At 32.0% G+C, this 23,938-nt stretch overlaps 4 protein-coding genes across 4 annotated transcripts; 2 read left to right on the top strand and 2 right to left on the bottom strand.

The window, feature by feature from the left end:
- Positions 1-522: 522 nt before the first annotated feature.
- Positions 523-4,406, bottom strand: INS49_010135 (uncharacterized protein; the record flags this gene model as incomplete). Its single annotated transcript, XM_043170861.1, has 2 exons — positions 523-4,092; positions 4,158-4,406. The coding sequence occupies 2 exons, from the start codon at positions 4,404-4,406 to the stop codon at positions 523-525; spliced, it is 3,819 nt and encodes a 1,272-aa protein (XP_043025426.1).
- A 562-nt stretch (positions 4,407-4,968) lies between these two features.
- Positions 4,969-6,843, bottom strand: INS49_010134 (uncharacterized protein; the record flags this gene model as incomplete). Its single annotated transcript, XM_043170860.1, has 1 exon — positions 4,969-6,843. One exon carries the CDS (start codon positions 6,841-6,843, stop codon positions 4,969-4,971), a length of 1,875 nt encoding a protein of 624 aa, XP_043025425.1.
- A 15,538-nt stretch (positions 6,844-22,381) lies between these two features.
- INS49_010133 (uncharacterized protein) lies at positions 22,382-23,203 on the top strand (the record flags this gene model as incomplete). The annotated part of the gene is made up of 3 exons (XM_043170859.1): positions 22,382-22,384; positions 22,497-22,675; positions 22,741-23,203. The coding sequence occupies 3 exons, from the start codon at positions 22,382-22,384 to the stop codon at positions 23,201-23,203; spliced, it is 645 nt and encodes a 214-aa protein (XP_043025424.1).
- A 123-nt stretch (positions 23,204-23,326) lies between these two features.
- INS49_010132 (uncharacterized protein) lies at positions 23,327-23,544 on the top strand (the record flags this gene model as incomplete). Its single annotated transcript, XM_043170858.1, has 2 exons — positions 23,327-23,329; positions 23,389-23,544. The coding sequence occupies 2 exons, from the start codon at positions 23,327-23,329 to the stop codon at positions 23,542-23,544; spliced, it is 159 nt and encodes a 52-aa protein (XP_043025423.1).
- Between the last annotated feature and the right edge of the window lie 394 nt (positions 23,545-23,938).

The following is a 23,938-nucleotide window of genomic DNA, read 5'->3' as shown; positions in this document are numbered from 1 at the left end:
AGGGCCTCCTTGTTGGGTCTCCGTGCTCTGCTCTCTGCCATGGCGCTTCTTGGTAACGACTTGCCCACCTCTGGGCAGCCTCAATGCCTTTGCTGAATGGATCCGTTGTAGATTATCTCTGCTTTGTACCCTCCGAGTCTCCGGCCTAGGTTTCTGGTTGACATTTGTTGCGCTTCCTCGTTTTTTGGGTGGATTGTCTCGCCGTTTCAAGATTCCCTCATCGCCCTCGACATTCGCAGGCTTTGCGCGATTTAGCGTGTGTCCTGCCCGCGGACTGGCTCTGGCCTTCCCCTTTCCCTTCGCTTTCCTTGTGATCGGCATTGAGTGGACAGAGTTGTCTTGACTTCCCAGGGACAACTTAAAAACCATATCCTCTGTATCGATAGCCTCTCTGTCAGCGACAGGGACCTCCCTCGCAGAATCCCGGTGTTCCTCTCGAGGATTCTCGTGTTCTGCAGATCCGACCGTCTTTTTATTCAAAAACAATGCAATGAATTGACTCAGGTTTGAAAAGAAGGGAATCTAATCCTCCTCAGAGTCGCTATCGTCCTGGTCCACAAGGGCTCGGAACCGGCGGCTCGCCAGATCTTCCTCGAGTCCACCCTCGCTCTCGGGATCGAGGTATCCCTCGCCTCCCATGAAGCTCAGAATAACGGGCAGGAAGACCAGAGCATGCGTGGCTGCGAACACCACGAGTGCGACCCAGATGCGGAAGTAGTAGATCTCGAAGATCTTGCTCCGCGTGAAGGCCAGCACAAACACGCCAAGTATCTTTGTGACCGTAATGCCCGAAAACACGGAGCCGCCGACATTGACGAGTGCAGTCCACGCACGAGCATCGCGCCCTCGGAAGCGGTTCTTAGCCTGTTCCATGAAGGTGCGCGAGGGGAACATGAAGGCCCTCGCAATGTGGGCGCAGAACTCGACCGCAATTCCCACACAGATAATCAGGTTGACCAGCGACACAGCGTTGAGGCTGACACCAAATACCGCCATCGCACCGATGATGTCCACGATGGTCATCACTACCGAGATCGCGACGGCCGCACCAGTGAGCGCTGAGCCAAGGAGAACCGATGAGATGACGAAAATGATACCGATTGCGGCACTGAGCAGGCCTGCCGTCAAGCCGACGATCGTAACGTATTGGTCAAAGAATATGTAAAAGACACTGTACGGGAACACTTCTGCCCCTGTCGAGCGGCTAACGTCATGAGCAATCCGCCTGGCGGAGGTGTAGGCATTGATGAAGTCATCCTGGCTGCGTAGGGGCGAGTGCATCGTGCGGAAGTGGCTTGCGGGAATGGTCTCCTTGTATTCGTCGATGACGACGGCTGATCCGTAGGATGCTTGACCACCAAGCGGGCAGTCCTCGGTGGTTGGCGAGGAGAGGAACTTTTGAAGGTAGTGAATAAATTCATCTCCTTCCGGCATCCCTGAAAGCGTGATGTTCCAGGCCGGGTCTCGGTCCTCGAAGCAAGCAGTGCCCTTTTCTACACAGCACTCCTCGAATTGAGGGTTGAGCCAAAGGAAGAAATCATCAACCCAGCTCGCGGCTGGAGACGAGATGTACGACACATCGGTGCGCTTGCGTTCTTGCTCCAAAATGTTGGTGAGCGACAATGTGTCACAAGTCGTGAACCTGGCGCAGATCTGTCGCTGGTGCTTCCTTTTTGTCGCATCGACGTCCTTGGCCACAAAGTAGACCGGTGGGCCAGAGTCGAAGTAATCGTAGAGATCGTTGAAATACGGGATGAGGTAGGAGTCATCAGGGATGGCTACTCTCTGGTCAAGCCCCAATTTGACCTCAGGGATTAAAGCCACGCCGGCGGCAAAGAGGCCGAGGAAGATTGCGACGATGGCCACCTTTACCTTCTTCCCCAAAATAGCTGGCGCATAGTATCGAATTATGAACCGCTGGAGGAAACCTTCTTCAGGCGCCTCATACAACCGCGCGCCCAGATTGCCGTTGCTACCGTTCAGATGGACTCTGGCCGCCTTGATAGTGATGCAAGGGATGCAGTCCATTCTGGAGTCCTCAACCCGCTTCTGGTTGTACGAGAGCAGGGAAATGAAGAGCGTGACTTGCAAGAGTGCGTTGATGAACACGGCACCAGCCGCATAAATGGCGAAGTTACGGACAGCTGGCATGCCGACAAATGCACCAAGAGCGAAGGATACCGTCTCGGTGATCGCAGAGAGGAGGATAGAAGGACCCATGCGACCCAGCGCCTTGGCAACACGCAATTCGACATCGTCGTCGGGATTCCTGATGTTGACCCTCTCGAATTCATGGACAATGAGGAAGATGTTGTCGACACCGACAGCAAGCACGATGAATGGGATGACATCGACGATGATGAGCGTAGCCCTCAAGTTCGCCCAGGAGAACAGACCAATAGATGCGCTGATCGACATGAGGACGATGACAATGCCAGCCACACCGAGAGAGAACTTGGACTCGACAATGCTGACTGCAGGATTTCTGATCATATCCCTGAGGGAGAGTGTCGTGGATCCGAGCGCGATGGATGCATATAAGAACATGATGATGTAGCTGATGACAATGATCTTGGCATCCGTGTTTGTGGTTTTGTTGAGCTCCTCCTCCAGGCTGATTTCCGTGGAGAATGACAGTCTGAGACCCCTGGAAGCCGCTTCCTTCTGAACCTCAAGCAGGCGGTTCTTCAGGGCCTTCTCCCAGTCCATAGCCCGAGCAAGCTCGGGTGTCCCTTCTGCAAAGTTGTTGACAACCCAAGTCACCGTCGTCGCAGGGGCGTCGACGACGTCGTTTGTGTCCGAGTAGCCACCAAGAATCATATTCGGCTCCAAGGGCTGACCGTAGGCTGGTCGGCACTCCGCGGGTGCTTGTGCGCATTGTCGTAGCTTGTCTTGCCAGCCATCCTTGTCTATAAGCGCAGGCTCGTTGTCGAAATATGCTGCCACCGATTGAACAACACAAGCAGACCCGGTTGGCTTGAAGCACACATCGTTCAGCCTCATCCTGAAAGTCTCGCTCTCAAGCTGCGAAATGCTCTTCTCAACTTCGATCCACCAGAGCAACGTCTCATAGTTGAGAACCGGTCCTGGCCCCGAAGCAAGGGTATCATTGACGAGGAACACCTTCTCTGCTCGGTAAAATGGGCCGAAATGGGAGTCAAAGAACTCCTTCTCCTGGGCGGCAGATGAGGTCGGAGCGACCCATAGTCTGGCCGGGTCCTTCTCGATCTCAAAACGCACCCACCCAGCGCTGAGGACAATGATGACAATGAGGGAGCTGAATATTGTGATGGCGGGGAATCTTGCTGCCCAATGACCAAGCTTGAAGAAGGCGGTATCGCACCATGTGTTCAGCCTGTAGGGTCTGGTCGGCCGATCGAACATGGCGCCGTTCTGTACGAGCCGGCCCTCGTCATCCTCATCATCGCTGGCATCGATTCCACCCTGGAGCAGGGTTCTCTCCTCTTGGAGACGCGCAGCCCGCTTGCGGTACCATACGTGACCGACGATTGCCACGACGAGTGTCAACAGCAGGATGCTGTAGACAAATATGGAGGCAAACGAGAGACATGGCAACACGCCAACCTTGCACGAGCCAGCCTCTTCGACCTGGGGCAATTCAGGGCACACTTGCGGGCAGTCAACGCAGGCGCAACGGAAGTTGGGGTCTTGGTCGTTGCATTTCTTGGGCTTCATGGGGAGAGGATCCATCTTCGGCTCTTTGTACGATGTTGGAAAGTTGATCTGGAACGGCGAACCGACCAGCTTCTCGTCGCCCAGGTACTTGAGGAATTGCGTATAGTTCTTGGCGCCGCCTCCGATGAGCTTCATGGCCTCGCTGTTGCTTGGCCCAAATTTGACATCCTTGCAGCTGTCGTAGAAACCGGTTCCATAGTCTGCAGAGATGAGCTGGTCGAGCTCTGTGACGAGCGTCTTGTCGTTCTTGGAGAGGGTGTTTGTGACATTAATGAAGAGCGACTGGTCAGGAGAGCAGGTGAAGGTACAGAAGAGGTTGTAGAAGTTGTCCTTGCAGGCAGGACATGACGATACGATGGTATTCGCGGTGGACAGTTCATCTCTGAGGGAATCGACCTGCACAGAGATTGAATCCGTTAGCTGGGGGAGAAACGACCATGGGATCAGCACGAGAAACCGACCTGATTCTTGGTGCAGCAAACCGGGCCGTCATTCCACTTGGGGCCGCACAGGTCTACCAGCTGCTTCCTAAGCTCCTTGTCGGGGTCCTCGGCGAGACCGTTGTCGACACAGGGAAGCTCTTTGCCGAAGAAGCTCTTCTTCCCGCAGTGGTCGCGGATGGCGCAACGTCCGGCCTCGTGTTTCGGAGTGTACAAGTCGTCTGCCAGTCCCAGGCCGGCGAGTAAAGCCAGGGCAGCGATTTTGGCCATGTTGACCGGGAGTGCCGCTGAGCGGCGGTGGATAACGGCAGAGTGCAGAGCGCAAGCGAGCGACGATATCTCCTGCGCCCGGCGGATGGATCGGTAGTGATAAGGATGAAGTAGCTCTTGGTGATGGATGGTGGCGATGGTTGGGTGTTGTGACGGGACAAGGCCGCGAGGCAGGGGAAGCTAATCCCTGTCTGTAGTGCAGGCCGCTGTGGTGCGTCATCATGCGGAACCGAGGTGTTCAACGAGAACCTACGCTCGCAGCAAAATCCTGCTGGCTTATATGTAGCTCTTAACAGTAGCTCTCCTGTCACGCTCCAACTTGCAACCGTCACCTGCGCGACTTCATGTAGAGCTTGGGACAGGCCGTCTAAGTGCAAACCCGCCTCTTGGTCGATCCTGCTGAGATGGCTATCGACGTCCTTTAAGCAACTATCCTCCAGGACTTCCTACAAAGGTTACTTCCACTGCTACGCCCCCTTTGGTCTCCTCACCGCAGCCTTCGGAACATCAAGATACTTGTGATCAGCCCCTTGGGTCATACTTGACCTCACCATCTATTCCGTCATGGTAGAAACAAATCCGAAAAGCGCCACTCGGTGTCATGCAACGCAAAGATCTTTGGGCGCAACATGCCACCCCATCTTTTTGGAAAACGCAGGCCCAGTGCGGTGAATATGGTGTGCATCACAAACACCGGACCGGAGAGCAGGCGTTGTACATACAGAGTCAGCACTGACCAGACGAGCAAGAGCACGAAGCCTCTTGTTATGGCCGTTGCTCTCCAGATGTTGACACGGCTCAGCACGGCCAGCAGGGAAGTCGGGTCAGCGCCAGGGCCGCGCTGACGGTACCACACACTCCAGTGAGGATAAAACCACCACTTGACGAGCAGGCCGTCCTCGAGCAGGAGAAAACACATCAAGGTGCCCAGCCACAGAATGAAATCCAACGGGTAGGATCCGAGGCCTGTCAAGTTGGCCCAGCGCAACGTCAGAGACATGGCGGCCAGGATGTGAAGATTGAACCCGATCACGCAGCACGTAGGCAGCCTGGGATCGCAGCCCACTCGTCGCGCGACACTTTCCATGAAGGCGTTGTAGTCGACCAACGTGTGAAGTTCTGGGCTTAGGAAGTAATATTCCCTCTCAGACAGCTTGTCGTCTCGGGCCAGAGATGCATAGTTTTTCGGGAGGCTTCTGTGCCCGCCCAAAAGCAGCCCGATATACCGCGAGAGCATCTCGGCTGCACATGGAATGCCGCCTTGATGCGGTCTGGCGTATCCAACGAAGGAGAGGCTGTGGCCCAGGCCTTGTGGGAAGCAATGCAGGAACCAGTCTCGCGGGTTGATCGAAACTGGCACTTTCAGCCACGGGAACTCGGTGCGATACCCGTGGCAGAGGACGATGGTGTCAAATACACGCTGCTTGATCGTGCCGTCTGCCAAAGTGAAGTCACACTCTGTACCGTGGGCTATCAGTGTTGGAGCCACCAGTACCTCGATCTTCTGCTGGTGGAGAGCCTCGCACATCCTCTGGTTCTTGGTCACATACGTGGCCTGATCGTTCAACAAGGGTGCCGACCGCGTGCTCTCGAGGCACATCTGTGACAACGTGGGGTTCAGCACGGTTTTGGTGCTCCAGAGAAGCCTCCGGAAGGCACCATATGCATACACGTTCTGACCCGCACTCATCCTGTTCGTTGTAGCGGCCTCCAGGAACGCGTTGGCTGGGAAATCGCACGTCTTGTTCTCCTCCATCTGCTCCGTCTCCGAAGCCGTGTTGAGGTATCGAGGGCCGATGCAATTTGCCCGTCGGAGCCACACAGTCACATGGGGCGACAGGTCACCGAGCTCTGCTGAGACGTCGGCGCCGCTCTCGCCGCCGCCGACCACCAGCACACGTTGCTTCTCTTTCTTGACCTGATCCTTGAATCGTTGGCCGTATTCACTCGAGTGCAGGATTTTTCCAGTGAACCCAGCAAGGCTGTCTGGTGTTTCCTTGGGTACTTGGTTCGCCCCTGTTGCAACGATAATGGCGTCAGCCTGGAAGTGCAGAACAGCACTTTCCTCCCCCGATGGATGTCTCTGTCGGATTTTCAGTGCCCAACGCCCGTCCTTCTCTAAGTCTGCACTGCACACCTCCGAGTGATAAGTGATGTGGCCGTCCAAACCAAAATGCCGGGCGTAATTCTTCAAGTACTGCAGGTACGCCTCTGCTGACGGATAGCACAATCTTTGCGGATCGGGAAAGTCGGAAAAGGACATGGCCCAATTCGAAATAGTGAGATGGAGGTCCGGATAGGAAGCAGCGCTGCTGAAGGCACCGCCCAGGCCGGAGGATCGTTCGTATGCTTGGACGTCGTGGCCAGCTGCTAGCATCTCCTTCACAGCTACAAGGCCACACGGGCCGGCGCCGATAACAACCACGCTCTTCTTCATGATTTGGCAAGCGGCTGGGCATGGCCGGGGAGAATCGTCTGTTTACGGGATTTGAATGGGGCTATCTTGATTTTAAAGCTTCATTCACTCGAGTCTGTTGCTTTCCGGAACGGATATGGAACATCATCTTTGATACTGGCACTGTTATGCACATAATCCGTCAGGGCAGCTCGTAAAGTCACACTCTTGATACCCGATCCAGAAGTTCCCGCATGATTTGGAATTATTTCCCTCCCTTTGGTTAGCCAAGTGTACGATGGATGCCGCTCTAGGGGCGGTCAATCCATAGCTCGTCTACCGGTGTGGCAGAAAGTGCTTGTTTCTCGCCCAATCAATACACCTGGTCGTTAACCGAAACGACTAGTCGACTGTCGCAGTCACTTTGTGGCTGCTCACAATTCCCACACTCAGTTAAGCACAAGGGTCTCGACCATCAGTCGGGCGACCGGTGGGCGCGCGAAGGAGTGGTATCCCATTCAGGGATTGCTCCATGGTGTTCCGGATCCGTCACTTAATGTTGGGCCTGCAGTATCAATCCGTGAACACTGGAGTAGAGCCAGAGCAAGTCAATTGTTTCTGACAGTGCCGTGTTTTCTAGTGACTGTATGATGGCGAATCTCGAACTCATCAAAGGTCTACAGCATCTGGCCGAACGAGAGGCTCTGAAATAATAGCGTTGGATGCTTAGTCAATTAGGCTAGCTAACGTCTATTCTACGGGAGGGAAGGCCCCTATTTATAGTTATTATCCTCTATACAGTGGCAAACGTATGGGGAAAAGGATATCCCGTATTAATAATAGCCTAGATATTTAGAATATTCCAACAGCCCCCCTTAAACTAATTCCCTTTTATTTATTTTATTTTATATATAAGGGATTTAGTTTATAAAAGAGGAATATTTAATTATATAGTGAGAAAACCTTATAAAAGGGGGAAAACTTACTTATTAAGTATTTATATATTTAAGCAAAAAACCTAAAAATTTGCTATTACTTAAACTTAAACTTATAGCTAATAGGGTATTATATATTAAATTATGGTTTTATATGGGATTTACTAGTTATTTTATAATGGCTATAATATATTACGGCATTTTTATATATTAAAGTTATACATCATTTTATTTATATTATATACATTACGGAAATACGTTTTCTATATAAAATTAAACATATATAAACGCAATATAGGTATATTATAATTATGTGTATATATTGTATATATGAGCCGTGTAAGTAACGCTTATTTTTCAAGAAAAACCTTTATTATTTTAATTATTTCTTTTAAGGGAAAACCTTTAGTATTTAGGGTAATATTATATATATATATAACTAAATCCGCTTTATTTATTTATATATTTTATAAGTAAAGGAAAAAATCTTAACCCTAGTTATTAAAGAGTAAATACCTTAATTTATTTTACGCGCATTATAATATAGGTGGAAAATCTTTTTATTCTCTGGCTTAATATTTTTATATTATTTTTCTATTAAACTATACTTTTCTTTAAACTCTTTATAATATAATTTATTTATTAATTTTATAAGCCAGTCTACTAGATTTTGCTTAAAATCTATATGTTTTAATATTACTTTATTATTTTCTATTGCTTCTCTTATATAATAATATGCAATATTTATATATTTAGTTCTTTTATAAAATAAGGTATTTTTAGCTAATTTCTTAGCCCTATTATTATTTATATATATGGTAAGGGGCTTAAGATTAAAGCTAATTTTTAAATTATTATTAAAATATTTAAGTAAATTATATAGATATTTAGCTTTTTTTATGGCTTCTCTTAAAGCCATATATTCTGCTTTCATAAAAGAAAGTGCTGGTGTTTTTTATAGCTAAGAATTCCAGCTTATGGGATTTATTTTATTATTATTATTATTATTATTATTATTATTATTAATATTATTAATATTATATAGGCTAAATATATAATTAAAGGTGCTCTTTCCAATAAATATATCGTCACCCCAGTTTGAATTTATATAGCCTATTAATTATAAATTATTTTTAAAGCAATTATATACTTTAAATATATATAGGAATTTATATATATATCCTTATATTTTATTTAATTCTTTTATATGCTTTAATTTTGGGTTTGCTATATATTTAGCTAACTTGTTTATAAAATAGGTTAAATTTAGCCTTGTTTTTAAGCTAGCATATAATATAAACCCTATTTATTGCTAATATAATTTTATAATATTTTTATTAGCTTAATTAATGTATTTTTTTAATTTTCTATTAGGGGTATATGGTATAAGTTAAGGGATTATTTCCTTTTTCTCAACCTTTTCTTTTATATTAAATCTTTTTAATATTTTATTTATATATTTATTTTGGTTTATAGTTATTTATTTATCTTTTCTATTTATATATATATCGCTTTTAAGGAAATTTATTAAATCTCCTTAAAAATCTAGTTTTATATTCTTATATAATTTATTAATTATTAAATTTATATCATTATTATTAAGTCCTATAACTGTGGGAATAATGGGTGTTGTTTGTATGGAGGATTGTTTGGGACTAGGTAGCTTTGGCCCGTTAGGATGCCCGGCAAGTAGTAGCTTTGGCGCTGCATATAAAATAGTTAGTATAGTTAGGCCTTCTGCCTTTCTTCCTTTTATAGTTAATAATAATTAATTATTATATTAATTAAATATTATATTGCAATATATAACCTAGCTAATATTAATTAATAATTATAAGGGTAATTATAAATTAGCAAAGCTTAAAGAAATAACTTTTTAATTATATTAATTAGCATTATTAATGTTGCAAATCTATATAGCGCAATTTATAATAATAATAATACTTAATATATAAAGAAGTAGTTATTATAGTAAGAAACTATAGTAAACTCCTTTACTCTTAATATATATATATTTATTACGCTTTAAATAACCTTAATAATAACTTTTAAATTTAATAGCTATAATTAAAAGAATTAAATTAATATTTATTTTTATTAATAATATATTTATTTATATCTTATTATATAAATAAATATAAAAAAAAGAATTAATTTGCCTTTTAATGGCTAAGTTATAAAAATAACTCTTAACTTCTTTATTTTTCCCTTAACATTACTTATTTCCCCTTTTTATTATTCCCTTTCTTAAATTAAATATACCCTTATTATTACTTTATTAAAATAATAAGAAATAATAATAATATAGTAGATATAATAAGTAATATTATTAGCTAAAATGATTTATTAATATTAATTATAATGAATTATATTCTTATACTTAAAAGTATTATTAAAATACTTAATCCTTTAGTATAAATAGATTTCCTAAGATCTCTTAATAGTAAATAATACTTAAATACCTATATTTAAGGCCGAATCCAAGCTATGGTATATATATTAAGTAATAAGGCATATAAAGCGTTTATTAAAGACTTTTATGGCTAAATTAAGTTAATGTTTATATAGGTTAATAAAAACTTATTATGCATTATTAAGAAAACCCTTTAAGTTAAGGGCATTTATACTTAAAAAGCAAATACCTTAAGGAAATTAATATATATCCTTAAAGCATTAAACTATCTTAAATAGCTAATAAATTAAAAGCAAGAATACTACATTATATTTAAGATTAATTAAATTTAAAACTATAATTTAAGTATTTATATTATTTTTAACTTTAATTATGCTTTAATAAAAGCTAAGGAACTACTTAATAATAATAATTTTCCTAATCCTAGATTACTTAAACTGCTTAGCCTATTTAATGATAGCAATAAAGGTAGTAGTAGCCTTTTGAAACTTTTTAATGTATTAAGAGGCAATAATCTTCCTTTAATTAATAACTTCCATGCAGTATATAATCATTATACCCTCTTGCCTTTAATAAAGATAAAAAACTTTCCATTTAACCTAAATATAGCAATCAACTTAAATAAACATTATTATAAGAATGAAATATTTATTAAAAAACTATATAATATTCTTAATAATAAGATCCTCTTTTTTTATAAAGCTTATAGTAATTTATAAATATAGCCTTAATAGTTTAAGGTAGCTTTTTTATATATGCTTAAGGGATTAGTAAAAATATATTATACTTAAGTTATTAATTAAAAGAACTTATTTACTTAAGCATATAAGAAATTTAAGAATTGCTTTAATATAAATAATAATTATTATAATTATTTTATAAATTAAAATACTTTAACTTTCTTTACTTTTTAATAAAAAAACTTAAATAAAAGTTATATAAATATTCTTTAAATATTTATTAATAAAATATAGCTTTATTATAAAGCACTTAAGTATATTATTTATAGGAATGGCTTTTTATAAGATATAATTTTATAAGTAATATAAGGTATTCCTAAATTTCATTATGCTATCTTAATAGCATTAATAAATATTAAGCAACTTTACTTTATTTTATAATAATATATTAAGGCATTAAAAGCTTAAAACCTTATATTATAATATATAGTTATAAGAAATAATTAATAAACTTATAAATAAGGCTATGCTAATAATTATAATAATTAAGATAATAATAATTTAGCTATTATAAATATTAAAAAGTAATATTATTTTAATAAGTAATATAATAATAATAATTAATGCTTAAGGTACTCTTAACTTTTTTTTAAAAGTAATAGCTTTTAATTAAACTTTTGCTTAAGTTAGCCTTATTAATTTAAAAGTAATAATTATAATAAAGAATCTTATAAAGGTAGCTATAATAGCGGATATTAGCTTAATAAAAGTAATAATGGCAATATATAATGTAAAAAGAAGAAATATTTTATATATTATAAAGAGGAATGTTAATTAATAAATTATTTATTTAAAGATTAATAATATGCTAAAGCTATATATATTTATATATATAAAGATATTAAATAATAAGTTAATAATAATAAGTTTAATACATTCCTTATTAATTTTAAAGGTCTTAACTTTAAAGTTATTAGCATTATAATAACTTTAGCTATTAATAATAATAAAAAGGGGTATATTTATTATACCTTTTTAATAAATTAAGCCTTTCTTTATAACTTTTTTAATAGCATAAATGGCTTTAATCTTTACTTTAACTTTAAAAATTATTTAATAATAAAAATATTTATTATTTAAGATTAATATTTTTATTAATAATATTAAGGCATTATGCTAAATATAAATATAGCAATATTCTTAATAATTAAATATAAGTAATTTTAAGCTTTATAATATTAAGTATTTTTTATATATTTAAATATTATATAAGTTAATAAAGCATAAGTATAATTTAATTTAAGCTTATTTATTAAGTTATTTAATATAATATAAGTTAATATTTTAATAAGGCTATTAATATTTTATATTATAAATAAACTTACTTTCTTTTTTTTTTATATTTAAAATATAAATAAAAACTTTCTCTTTCTTTAAAATATTATTAATAAGGTAGTTTAATAAAAAGATAAGTACTTAAAAAAGACCTTTTTAATTACTTAAAAATAAGAATACTTATGGATTTTCCTTAATATAAAAAGCAATAATATGCTAATAATATTTTTAATAAAAATAAAGCTTTAGTAACTTTATCGTAAGTTTAAACACCCTTTAGTTAATTATTTTTTACGCCTTTTTATTAATATTAATTATAGCAATATTAATCTTTTTATTTTAAAAGTAATTTTTAAGTTTTATTATTATTATTAACTTTATTTTATAACATTATAATATTTTAAATTTAATTTTTAAAATAATATTAATTATAAGATTATTATAAATGTTATATATTTATTTATTTTATTTATTTTATAAGTTATTAATTTAATAACCTTTTTTTAAGCTAAATATTTTTTAATTTCTCTTTTTATAAAGAATATATAAAAGGCTATTTAATAATATTAAATAAATACTTATTTAAAACCTTTAAATTATATTATTTATAATGCTAAAATTAACTTTACCTTAGCAAAATTTTAAAGCATTATATAAATTATAAGCATTACTTATAAATAAGTATTAATAAAGGCATATTAATTTATTAATAAGGTTAAAAGATATTATACTTTGCTTTAATAAGCTTTTAATATTCTTTATATTAAACTCTTAGGGATTTATATTAAGGAAGTTATCTTATAAATAGCCATTAAGGCAATAAATAATATAGTTAGCCTTAATAATATTATTTTAATACTTCTTATTTTTAATATATATTTAAGACTTATAAAAAACTTTGCATTAACTTCCTTAACTTTTAAAAGAGTAGCGGTTATTTAAAAAGCTATAAAAAAGCTATATAAGGTTTATATTAAATAATAAGTTAATATAGCTTTAAATACTTATAATAGCTTAAATATTATAAAAGTATTAAGTCTTTCATTATAAAGTAATATGTAAGTATAATAAAAAAAGCATAGTTAGCAAAAGCTATATAAGTTGCTTAATATTAATAGATATAATCTTATATTAAACCTTTTAAATAACTTAATAATTTTTTAATTAATATTAATTTAGCTATATTATTAAAATAAAAATACTAAAAATAATATTTAGCTAATTTTTAACTTAAATAATGCTTTTAATAAGCCCATTTAATTTAAATTAAATTTAATCCTAGCAATATTAAAATCATTATAATCTTAATAATATAAATAACCTAAGGGATTAAAGAATAAGTTAAAAGAAATATATCTTACTTAATGAAAGGTTAAGAATTATAATCTTTCTTTAAAGTTTTAATATAATAATATAATTAATACTTTAAGTAACCCATTTAAGAAGTTTAATTATAAGAAAATTATAAAGTTAATTAATAATAATATCTTTTACTTTAAATACTTTAATCTTAAAATATATAAAGATATTTAGCTCTTTAAATTATGCATTATTTATAAGATTAAGAATAAAATTAAAAAGCTATATAAAAAATCATGGCTTATTATTACTAAATATAATGATAAGGATAAATATAATATCCTTATATAATTTTTAATTATTTAAAAAGCTAGCTAAAGGCTTTTAATTACTTTAGCTCCATTTCTTTTAATATAAAACTTTTAACTAAAGCTTTAAAATATTACTTAAGCATTTCTTTAATTAAAGTTTAAGCTTAAGTAACTTATTTTATATTACTTACCCCTTAAAATTTAAAATAAATACCTTTTTAAAATTATTATATAAGTTATTAAATTATTATATAGCATTGCTAAATTTAATATATATTAATAAGCAACTTATTATAAGTTTTATTATAATAATTTAAATATAATTATCTTAATATATAATCCATGCCTTTTAATTATAAACTAAGGAAAGGATGTTTTTGCTATTATTATTATATAAATTAATAATACATTATTTCTTAATATTTTAATATTTTTAAAGCTAAAAAAATAAAAGATTAAAGAGGCAAATATTTAATATAAGCTAAAAGAAATACTTATTCTTAATAAGTTACTTATCTTTAATGGCATAATTATAAGCATTTTTAATAAAGGTACTTTATATCTTTATTAAAAGGGCTAAAGTAAGAAGATTATGCTTATTAATAATAAGGCTAATAATTATACTTAATAATATATAAAGCAATATATATAAAAAGCATACCTTACTTTTATTTATTAACTTAAAATAATATTTAACTTATTAATAACAGCTTAAATTTAAAAGCCTTTTTATAAAAATTATAATAAGCTAAATTGCTAACTATAATAGCAAGCTAATAACTTAAAATATAAACTTTAATATATGCCTTTAAATTTATCCTAAGTTAAATTAATAATCTTTATTAATAGCTTATTTATTAATAATAAGAATCTTAATTTATAAATTAGCTTTATTATTATACTTATAAATAAAATATAAACTTTATAAGCTTTTAAATAAAATATTAAAGGTAATATTATTTATTAATCTTTAATAAAATATTGGAAAGTAACTTAAAGCGTTTTAGCTTTAAAGATTTATAATATAATTAATAGCTTTAATATAGCTATAATATTAGCAGCTACTTTATATTAAATCATTATATATTTAAATATTATAATAATTCCTTTTATAATATGCATTAACTTATACTTTTTATATAAATGTTTAATTAAGCTTAGCATAATAAAAAAAAAGCGCCTTATAATTAATATTATAGCTTGTTATGGGCTAGCCTTGGGTCGTCTGCCGTAAGGTGTTTAAATGGGGTTTATATTTAAAGTACAAAGGAGAAGGTTCACTCCCCGTCTACACCCACACCAAAGCCTATTCTTATAGGGCTAAAGCCCACTAATTAATTATAATGAGCAAAGCCTAAACTATAATATATCCTCCTTCTTTAAGTCCTTATAATAAGACCTAAAGGGCAGCTATATAATAAAAAATAAAGGATATTATAATTTAATTGCAAATTAAATATTGCTCTTTATTTAGCTATTTAATTATACCTTAATGCCTTTTAACTATGCTAAAGGCTTAGCTTATTATTTATAATTAACATGCCTTAGCCCTTATAATTTAATATATTAATTAAAGTAAGTTAATAAAAAATAATTATTTAAATATAAGCTAATAACTAAGCTAATAGCATTTTTATAATTCTTTAATACAAGCCTTTTATATAAGCTCCCTTACTTAAAACCTTAGAATTATAAATTTATTATATAATTCATAATTAATTAGCGCTTAATTATAAATAATTTACTTTATTAATAAGAATTTCTTAAATTTTAAGTATTTCTATAAGGCTAAATTAATTAATATGCAGCTAATTTACTTTAAGTTTAGGTTAATGCTAAACTAGCATTGCTTTTAAGCCTTACCCTATAGAAAAAATTTTACACCCCCTTAAATAAACTTTTCCCTTTTACTAGCCTTAATTAATAAAAGCTATACTTTTATTTTCTTATAGCAATTAGGATAATTATGCTTATAATAGCTAAGTTAATTATATATAAAATACTTAACTTTGCTTATTAAAACTGCTATAATATTAATATTTATTACTTTATTATTTTAAGGTTAAGTATTATCCTTCCTTGCTATAGCGTTAAAAACGCCCTTATATTACCATAAGGCAAAGCAAAAGGCTTTAAATATATTTAGCTATTCCTTATAATTAAGCTAAGCTTTTGCTATAAAGATTAAATTATTAGCTATTAATAATATTTTATATTTATTTAGCTAACTTTAAGTCTTTACTATATAAGCTAATTAATTAAACTAAGTAAGAAATTTTATTATTCTTTCCTTATAACGTTATTATAATATAACTAAGCTAAGTTTAGCATACCTTTATTTAAAAAAATCCTTAAGTATAAAGCAAACCTTTTTTAAAAAGCTTTTTAGCTGCCTTTTAAATATCTTTATAAAATTAATATAAAGTAAAAATTAATTATAGAAAGTTCCTAATTAATTAAATATATAAAAGAATTAAGCTTCTTTAGCATTAATTGCCTCCTTATTCATTATAAACTTAACCTTTATCTTTATTAGCTAAGTTACTAAGTATTTTTAAGATAAGAGTTCCTTTAAATAAGGAAGGGCTTAATAAGCTGCCATTATTCTTTTTAAGTTTTGCTATATTAAGTTTTATATAATTGCATTATAAGTTTATAATATAAGAAGACTTTAAATATATATTATAAGTTAGCCTTAGGTTATTTACCATAAGGTATTTAAATAGGGTTTATATTTAAAGTGCAAAGGAAAAGGTTCACTCCCTGTCTATACCCGCGCCGAAGCCTATTCTTATAAGGCCAAAGCCCATTAACTAATCACAATGGGCAAAGCCCAAACCGTAACATAGCTCTTTAATAGTTATATAAAAAGCATAAAATCTTTAAGATTTATTAAATTATTGAAAATTATAACCTAGCTAATGCTTTTATAAAGAGTACCTTTAATAATACTTTTTAATGCTTTATAAATATAAATAAGATTATAATTAAGGTATAGGGCTATATAAATTATAATTAAAAAAACAAGGCAACTATTTAAATATAGCAAAAAGTTAGGAAAACTATAATATATTAAGACTTAAACTTAAATTATTAAAGCATAATTTAATAACTTATTAACAAACTATATTAATATAACCTTAAATATTACCATTATATTATATATTATAAGATTATTATATTAATATTAATGTAATTAACTTTAATATATATATTATATAATTATAAAGATAAAAAGATTATTAAAGATTTTTAATAAAAAATAATAAAATAACTTTTTTAATTAAAGGCAATGCATAGCAAAAGTATAAAAGTTTAATTTATATTTATTAATTACCTATAAATTACCTTATAATGCAATATAATTAACTAACTTTAAATTACATCCCTTTTAAAAATAAACCTTATATTTAAGATTTTTATAATAATACTTATGCATTAAGAGTTTAAGTAATAAGAATTATTATTATCTTATAAATATTTAAGTTGCTAGCTTATATTTAATAAGCATCCTTAATTAAATTTTGCAATTTAATACTTATATATTAAAATTAAAAGTATTACTATTTATTAACTTAATTAATAATCTTTATCTTATACTCCATTTTTCCCTTTATTTAAACACTTTATTCATTAATCCTTATAACTCATTAACCTTTATTTTAATAACTTATTCTTTAATTATATTCTTTAATTTCTTTATTTAATAAGCAATATTAAGTATAGCAAAGCTTAAGTTAAGTTAAATTAAGAAATTTTAATTATTTAAAAATTAAATAATTATATTAATAATTTAAGGGTTTAATTTAATTCTTATTTAACTTAAGCATTATAAGCAATAAAAGTATAAGTTTATAAAATGCATTATAAATAAAATATTTATATAATAATTGCAATCCTTTAAGCTTTTTAACTTTATATAATTAGGATGTTTTAATATATATATATACTTAATTAATTTTTACTTATTAATTATATACTTTAATAAATTAACTAACTTTCAACCCTTTAATAATAACCCAAGCCTTCTTATATATTTACCTTTTATAATAATATAGCATAATAAGATAATAACGTACTTATAATTTAACTTATATATATAATTAATTAATTGCCTTTTAATCTTAAGTTTAATTTAACTTAATACCTTTCTTTCTTTTATACTTTTTAAAAGTAATATATACTTATAAAATAGAAATTATTAATATAGAAATAATAGGTATTGTTTATATAAAGGACTATTTAGGATTAAGTAGCTTTGGCCCATTAAAATGCTTAGCAGGCAGCAGCCCTAGCGCTGTATATAAAATAGTTAGCATAATTAAGCCTTTTGCTTTCCTTCCTTCCATAGTTAACAACAATCAACCACTACACCAACTAAACATTGTATTGCAATACGTGACCCAGCCAATAATAACGATAATATTATTTATATAATATATAAATATAATTTGCTTATTAAGGTATATAAATACCCCTTTATTATATGGGTAAATAATAAATCCTAGCTTAGTTAATATACTTTTTAAGTATTTATATTAAAGCATAGGTAATTGTTTTAACCTATATAAAGCTTTATTTAATTTTGCAACTTTATTTTTATATTTTAGTTTATTATATATATATATAGGTAATTTTATATATATTTTAAAATTAATATTAAAGTGTAAAAATGCGTTTTTAACGTTGTAATTATATATATAATATCCTTTATTTATTGCTATTATTAATAGCATAATATAGGTCTTAGGGCGGCAAACTATAAAAAAAGTCTTTAAATAATTTATGCCTAGTTTTTAATTATATCCCTAAATAACTCATTTAAATTTAAATTTAATATTATTCTCGTTATTTACTACTTAATTAAGCTTTATAATAGCTGGGTTATTAATAAATTTCTTTTTATATACTTATTTCCCCCTTAAAGCTATATGGCTGGGTGGTAAATCCATTATTGTATAAGTATTTTGTTTTTGTAAACTATGTATTTCGTTTAGTATAAATTTAATTCATAGGGGTTTTTCTGGGTTATTTAATACCTCTTTTAAAAAAGAAGGTTTATTAATATTAGCTGTAGTTAAGCAGTATTTTAATATATTTTCTTGGGAATTTAATATAAATATTTAGTTATTTAATAGTGTATCTTATATAATATATATATAGTCTTTTGGATTCCCTTAAACTATTATCTTATTTAAAATAAGAGGAGAATTTACTTCCTTATTTTCTTCTCTTTGTTTTTGCAATTCTGGGAATATATATATATTATTATTATTATTTTTATTATTATTATTAATATTAATATTATTATTATTATTTATATATTACCCTTTTAATATTTGAATATCCCGAATTAATATAGGCTTTTTATTATTTATATCCTATACTTAATATATATTTAATTTTGAGACTATGTTTAATAATATGCCCTTTTTATTTCTAGATTTTAATTTAGTTTTATAATTATTATTTTAAAAATATATAATAAATCCCTATATTTTTAAGTTATTTATATAAGGCTTTTTTTTATTTATTACCTTATAAAGGTACTTATACCCTAGGTTTTTATAGGGTATAATATTATATAAATATATAGCATATTTTATTGCTTTTCCTTATAGGTATATAGGTAAATTTATTATATATAAAAGGCTTTTTACTTTATTCATTATAATTAAATTTAGTTTTTTTATTAAGTCATTTAATTCTTTTATATATAGGGGCGTTATATGGTAATTTATAAAGTATTTATTTAATAAGATTTTAAATCTTTTATTTATATATTTACCTTTATTATTGGTAAAGAATTTATTTATTTTTTTATTATATTTATTTTCTGCCTTATTTTTATAGTTATTAAAAGCTTTTAATGCTTTATTTTTATTTTTAAGTAAAGAAACTTTTAAATATTAAGTTCTTTTATTAAGGAATAATATATAATATTTATATTTATTATATATAGGTTTTAAGAAATCGCTTATATTACTATGTATTTTTTTAAGTATATTATATACTTAGTTATTTAAGCTAGTTTTATTTATTTTAGTTATATGCTTAGCTTTTAAGCATACTTTATAGTTACTTATATATTCTTAAATAGGTTTATTTATTAATATATTTATTTTATATTTTTAAAGAAATATTTCTAAAGCTTGGATATTTATATAGCTTAGTTTATAATGTTATTTATATATCTTTTCTTTATTTTTATTATTTATATTTAAATTTTATTAAGTTATATATATTTTTTGAAAGGTATATTTAGGCTTGTTTATTTATTTTATTATATTAATTCTTATAAAGTATAAGTTATCTTTTTAATATCCTTAAATTATTAGCTTATTTATTTCTTGAAAATATAATTTAATAATATTTCCTTTTAATTTTAATTTAATTTTATTACTTATATATTTATAATTAAGTATATTTAAACTTAAAGAAGGCATATAATATATATTAAAGAATTCCTTTATAATATTTATTTTTAAAAACTTAATTATTAAGTTCCTTATTTTATTTATAAATATAATACTTGCATTATCTCATTTTACGGTTTTATTAATTATATATATAATATTAAAAAGGCATATATCTTTAAAACTTATTATATTTATAATAGTATTTATGGCTATTTTTATGGAATTTATATATCATTAATTTCCTATAAATTTATTATTATTAGCTATTATTATTATTATTATATATATATAAGGTATATATAGGGTTATTTACCTTAATTTCCATTAAGTTATTAAAAGAAAGTTATGAGAAATTTAATAAATTTTTATTATATTTAATATTTTTTATTAAATTATTTGTAGCTATATGGGCCATAGGGTCTTCCTAAGCGCTTTTTAAAGCTATGGGAGACTTTATATTAGCTAATAAAGCTAAGAGTTGCTCTTATATTTTTTCCCGTTTCTCTTAGCTTATATTCTTTCTTAAAAAACTTAGTTTTTCCTTCTTTTATTTATTTATTTTCTAGCTAATAAGTGCCTTATTTGGATAAAGGAAATAGTAATTTTTTAAGTATGCCCCTTTATTTTATAGTTAGGGTATATAATAATCTTTTTCTTATTTTTTTTGCTCTTTATATATAAAGCTTTTTTAAATAATTTAAAGGGTTTCCCTTTGCTTTTATTTAATAAGCTAGAGAAGAGAAATTTAATTATATAGGCGTTTAAATCTTTTTTAAAACTTTAAGTTATATTTTAAATAAAGCTAGTATATTTATTATTTAAGTTATAAAGAATTTAGTTAATTATAACTTATTTAAGAAGAATTATATTATTAATCTTTAAATCCTTTAAAAGAAGCTTTAGCTTATTAATATATTCTTTTATAATTTTAAAATTATTAAAATTAATATTAAAAAACTCTTTATAAAGTAAATATTAATTTATAAATTTAAAGGGTTTATAATAAGATTTAAGTATATCTTATGTTTTTAAAGCATTATTTATATCTTTTATAAATATAATAAGCCCTTACTTATATATAAGTTTAATATTAATAAGAGCTCTTTTATTTTAAGTTAAAGATAAGCCTTAAAAAAGATTCTTAAAATTATTCTTAATAATATTTTCTTTTTTAAGTTAAGCTTAGATTTTAATACTTTAATATATATAGTTTTTTATTTTATTAAAAAGTAAAATATTATACTTATTAAGAGATATTATTTTAAGATAAATAAATAAAGTATTTATTAAGATAATTAAGATAATAAAAAGAAAGATATAATAAATTTTAAATAAGTTTAATAAATTAAGAAATAAAGATATAAGTATTAAGGTAATATAATTATAAAGAAAAGAAAAAAGGCTTTTAAATAATATATTTTTAAGGTATTATAAATTAAAAATGGTTAAGATATAATTAAGTATTTTTAAGGGAGTTTAAGAATTATTATAAATTTATTAAAATTTATATTTTTAGTATTAATTTAATATAGTTTTTAAAATTTAAAGAAATGCTTTTATTATTTTTAATAAAGGCTTTTAAATAATATATAAATTATATAAATAAGTTAAGTATTAATAAAGAAATAGTTAAGTATTTAAGTAAAAAAAGTATGGTTTTTATATATAAGCTTTAAATTAAAAGATATGATTAATTTATAATGTTAAATGGGGTAATTTAATTAATTAAGGGCTTATTAATTAGCTTAATTAAGTAATTAATTAAAAAGTTTATTTTAAAATGTAAAGCTTATTTATTTAAAAGGTTTAAAAAGTAGTAGTGATTAAGGGTGTTACGTAATGTATGTTTTCCGTATTAAGTTAGCATTGCCGTTTTGGGTTAGCTTTAAAGCTTATAACCTCTGAAATAATAGCGTTAAATGCTTAGTTAATTAGGCTAGCTAACGTTTATTCTACGGGAGGAAAGGCCCCTATTTATAGTTATTATCCTCCATACAGTGGCAAACATATGGGGAAAAGGATATCCCGTATTAATAATAGCCTAGATATCTAGAATATTCCAACAGAGGCAAGAGGAGAGAATCCAGCCCTGGTCCATTCTCAGCTCCTTGATGGCATCCAGAAGCTCCAGGCCTCGGTGACTACGCCAGCTGAAAAGCTCTTTCGGATGCGCTTCGAAATATGCCAAATGGTATGCGTGCGATTGGCACAACAGCATGGCATTTTACAAAGCCTGTCGAAAGATGGACGCGCAACTGCGGCAAACCTAAGCATGGTCACGGGTGCTGACGAGCTCCTGATAGGCAGGCTACCCCTACACGCTTGGTGAAAAGGTGACTGTGCTGAGATACTTGATAGTACGAATCATGAGGCCCCTCGCCATTACTGGGGTGGTCGTGGAGCTTGGGCCGAAGCAGTACGAAGCCAATCTCGCAACTCGCTTCTTCGCAAGCCAAGGCATAGAAGGTGGTTGCAAATACTAGTAGGCCCAGGGCTCGCCCAGAACCATTTTTTTAAACGCTTCTCTGACCTTCTGGGACCAACCAGCACAGACCTTATGATGAGGACTGGAAGCCACATGGGGCCACTGGCAGCACAAGGCGAAGTCCCAGACTCTTTTCAGGCTATCTTCGGCACGCCACTCTTCGAATACTTCCAAGAGCACCATGAATACGGCCGGGCGTTTAACGACTTCATGATTGTGCGCCAGTCAAAGTCCACAAAATGGTTTGAAGTGTATCCAGTGCGAGCGAGAATGGAAGAAGCCAGGACGGATGAGTCAGATGCGCTGCTCGTCGACGTCGGAGGTGGCAGCCGGCACTGGGCTCAAGAGTTTCGAAGTGCCATGCCAGCTCAGGAGTACCGTGGGCGCGTAGTCGTTCAGGATCAGCCGAGCGTGGTCAGCAGCATACAGCTTGACGAGATCGAGGCTATGGCCTACGACTTCTTTACTCCACAACCAATCGAGGGAGCACGATTCTACTTGTTCAAGCAGGTGATCCACGACTAGGACGACAAGAAAGCGATCGAGATCCTCAGGAATACGGCACAGTCTATGATTCAGGGCCAGTCAGCTCTGCTCATTGACGATTATGTACTTCCGGAGGAGAAGGTAGGCCTACAGGCCACATGTATGGTAAGCTTGTTGTTGCCATGGACAGGTGTGTTTCTAGTATTGCTAACGGGTCGCTCCAGGACATCGGCATGATGATGGCAAACGGCGGGTGCGAGCGCACCGAGACTCAATGGCAGAGCATCATCTTCGCGGCTGGGCTCAAGATAGTGCGCATTTGGTTCTCCGGCGACGGGACGGCGGGTAGCGAAGGCGTTATTGAATGTGAGATCAGATAATTTCTCCCAAGTATTTCGACCTAAACTTTGTTTCGGGAAAGGGAGCACATCTTGGCTCTGAGCACAACATGTTTGGTCACGTCGAAGACTTCGCTGTCAGGCAATGTGGACGGAAGCCCACAATGAGGCAGCGGGATCCCGTACAAGGACTCGTTCTTGACGATGTCTCGATGAAGGAGCATTCTCAAACTGCCTAAAATCCCCGCCTAGAAAGGTAATTTGGAAAGAATGATAGTTCATGACTTCCCAAGCTCATCCGCAAATACTACCCGAAGAGCCTGCTCGCAATATCATTAAGCGCTCATCTCCCATGCTCGTTCCAGGGACAATTATAGCCACCGTCGCTGCAAATGTATGTTGCGAAGCGCCTCAACATTTTCTCTAGGGATCTCCA

The sequence above is a fragment of the Diaporthe citri genome, assembly GCF_014595645.1.
Source record: "Diaporthe citri strain NFHF-8-4 chromosome Unknown scaffold_4, whole genome shotgun sequence".
Classification (NCBI taxonomy): Eukaryota; Fungi; Ascomycota; class Sordariomycetes; order Diaporthales; family Diaporthaceae; genus Diaporthe; species Diaporthe citri.
This window is presented reverse-complemented; position numbering and strand designations above follow the sequence as displayed.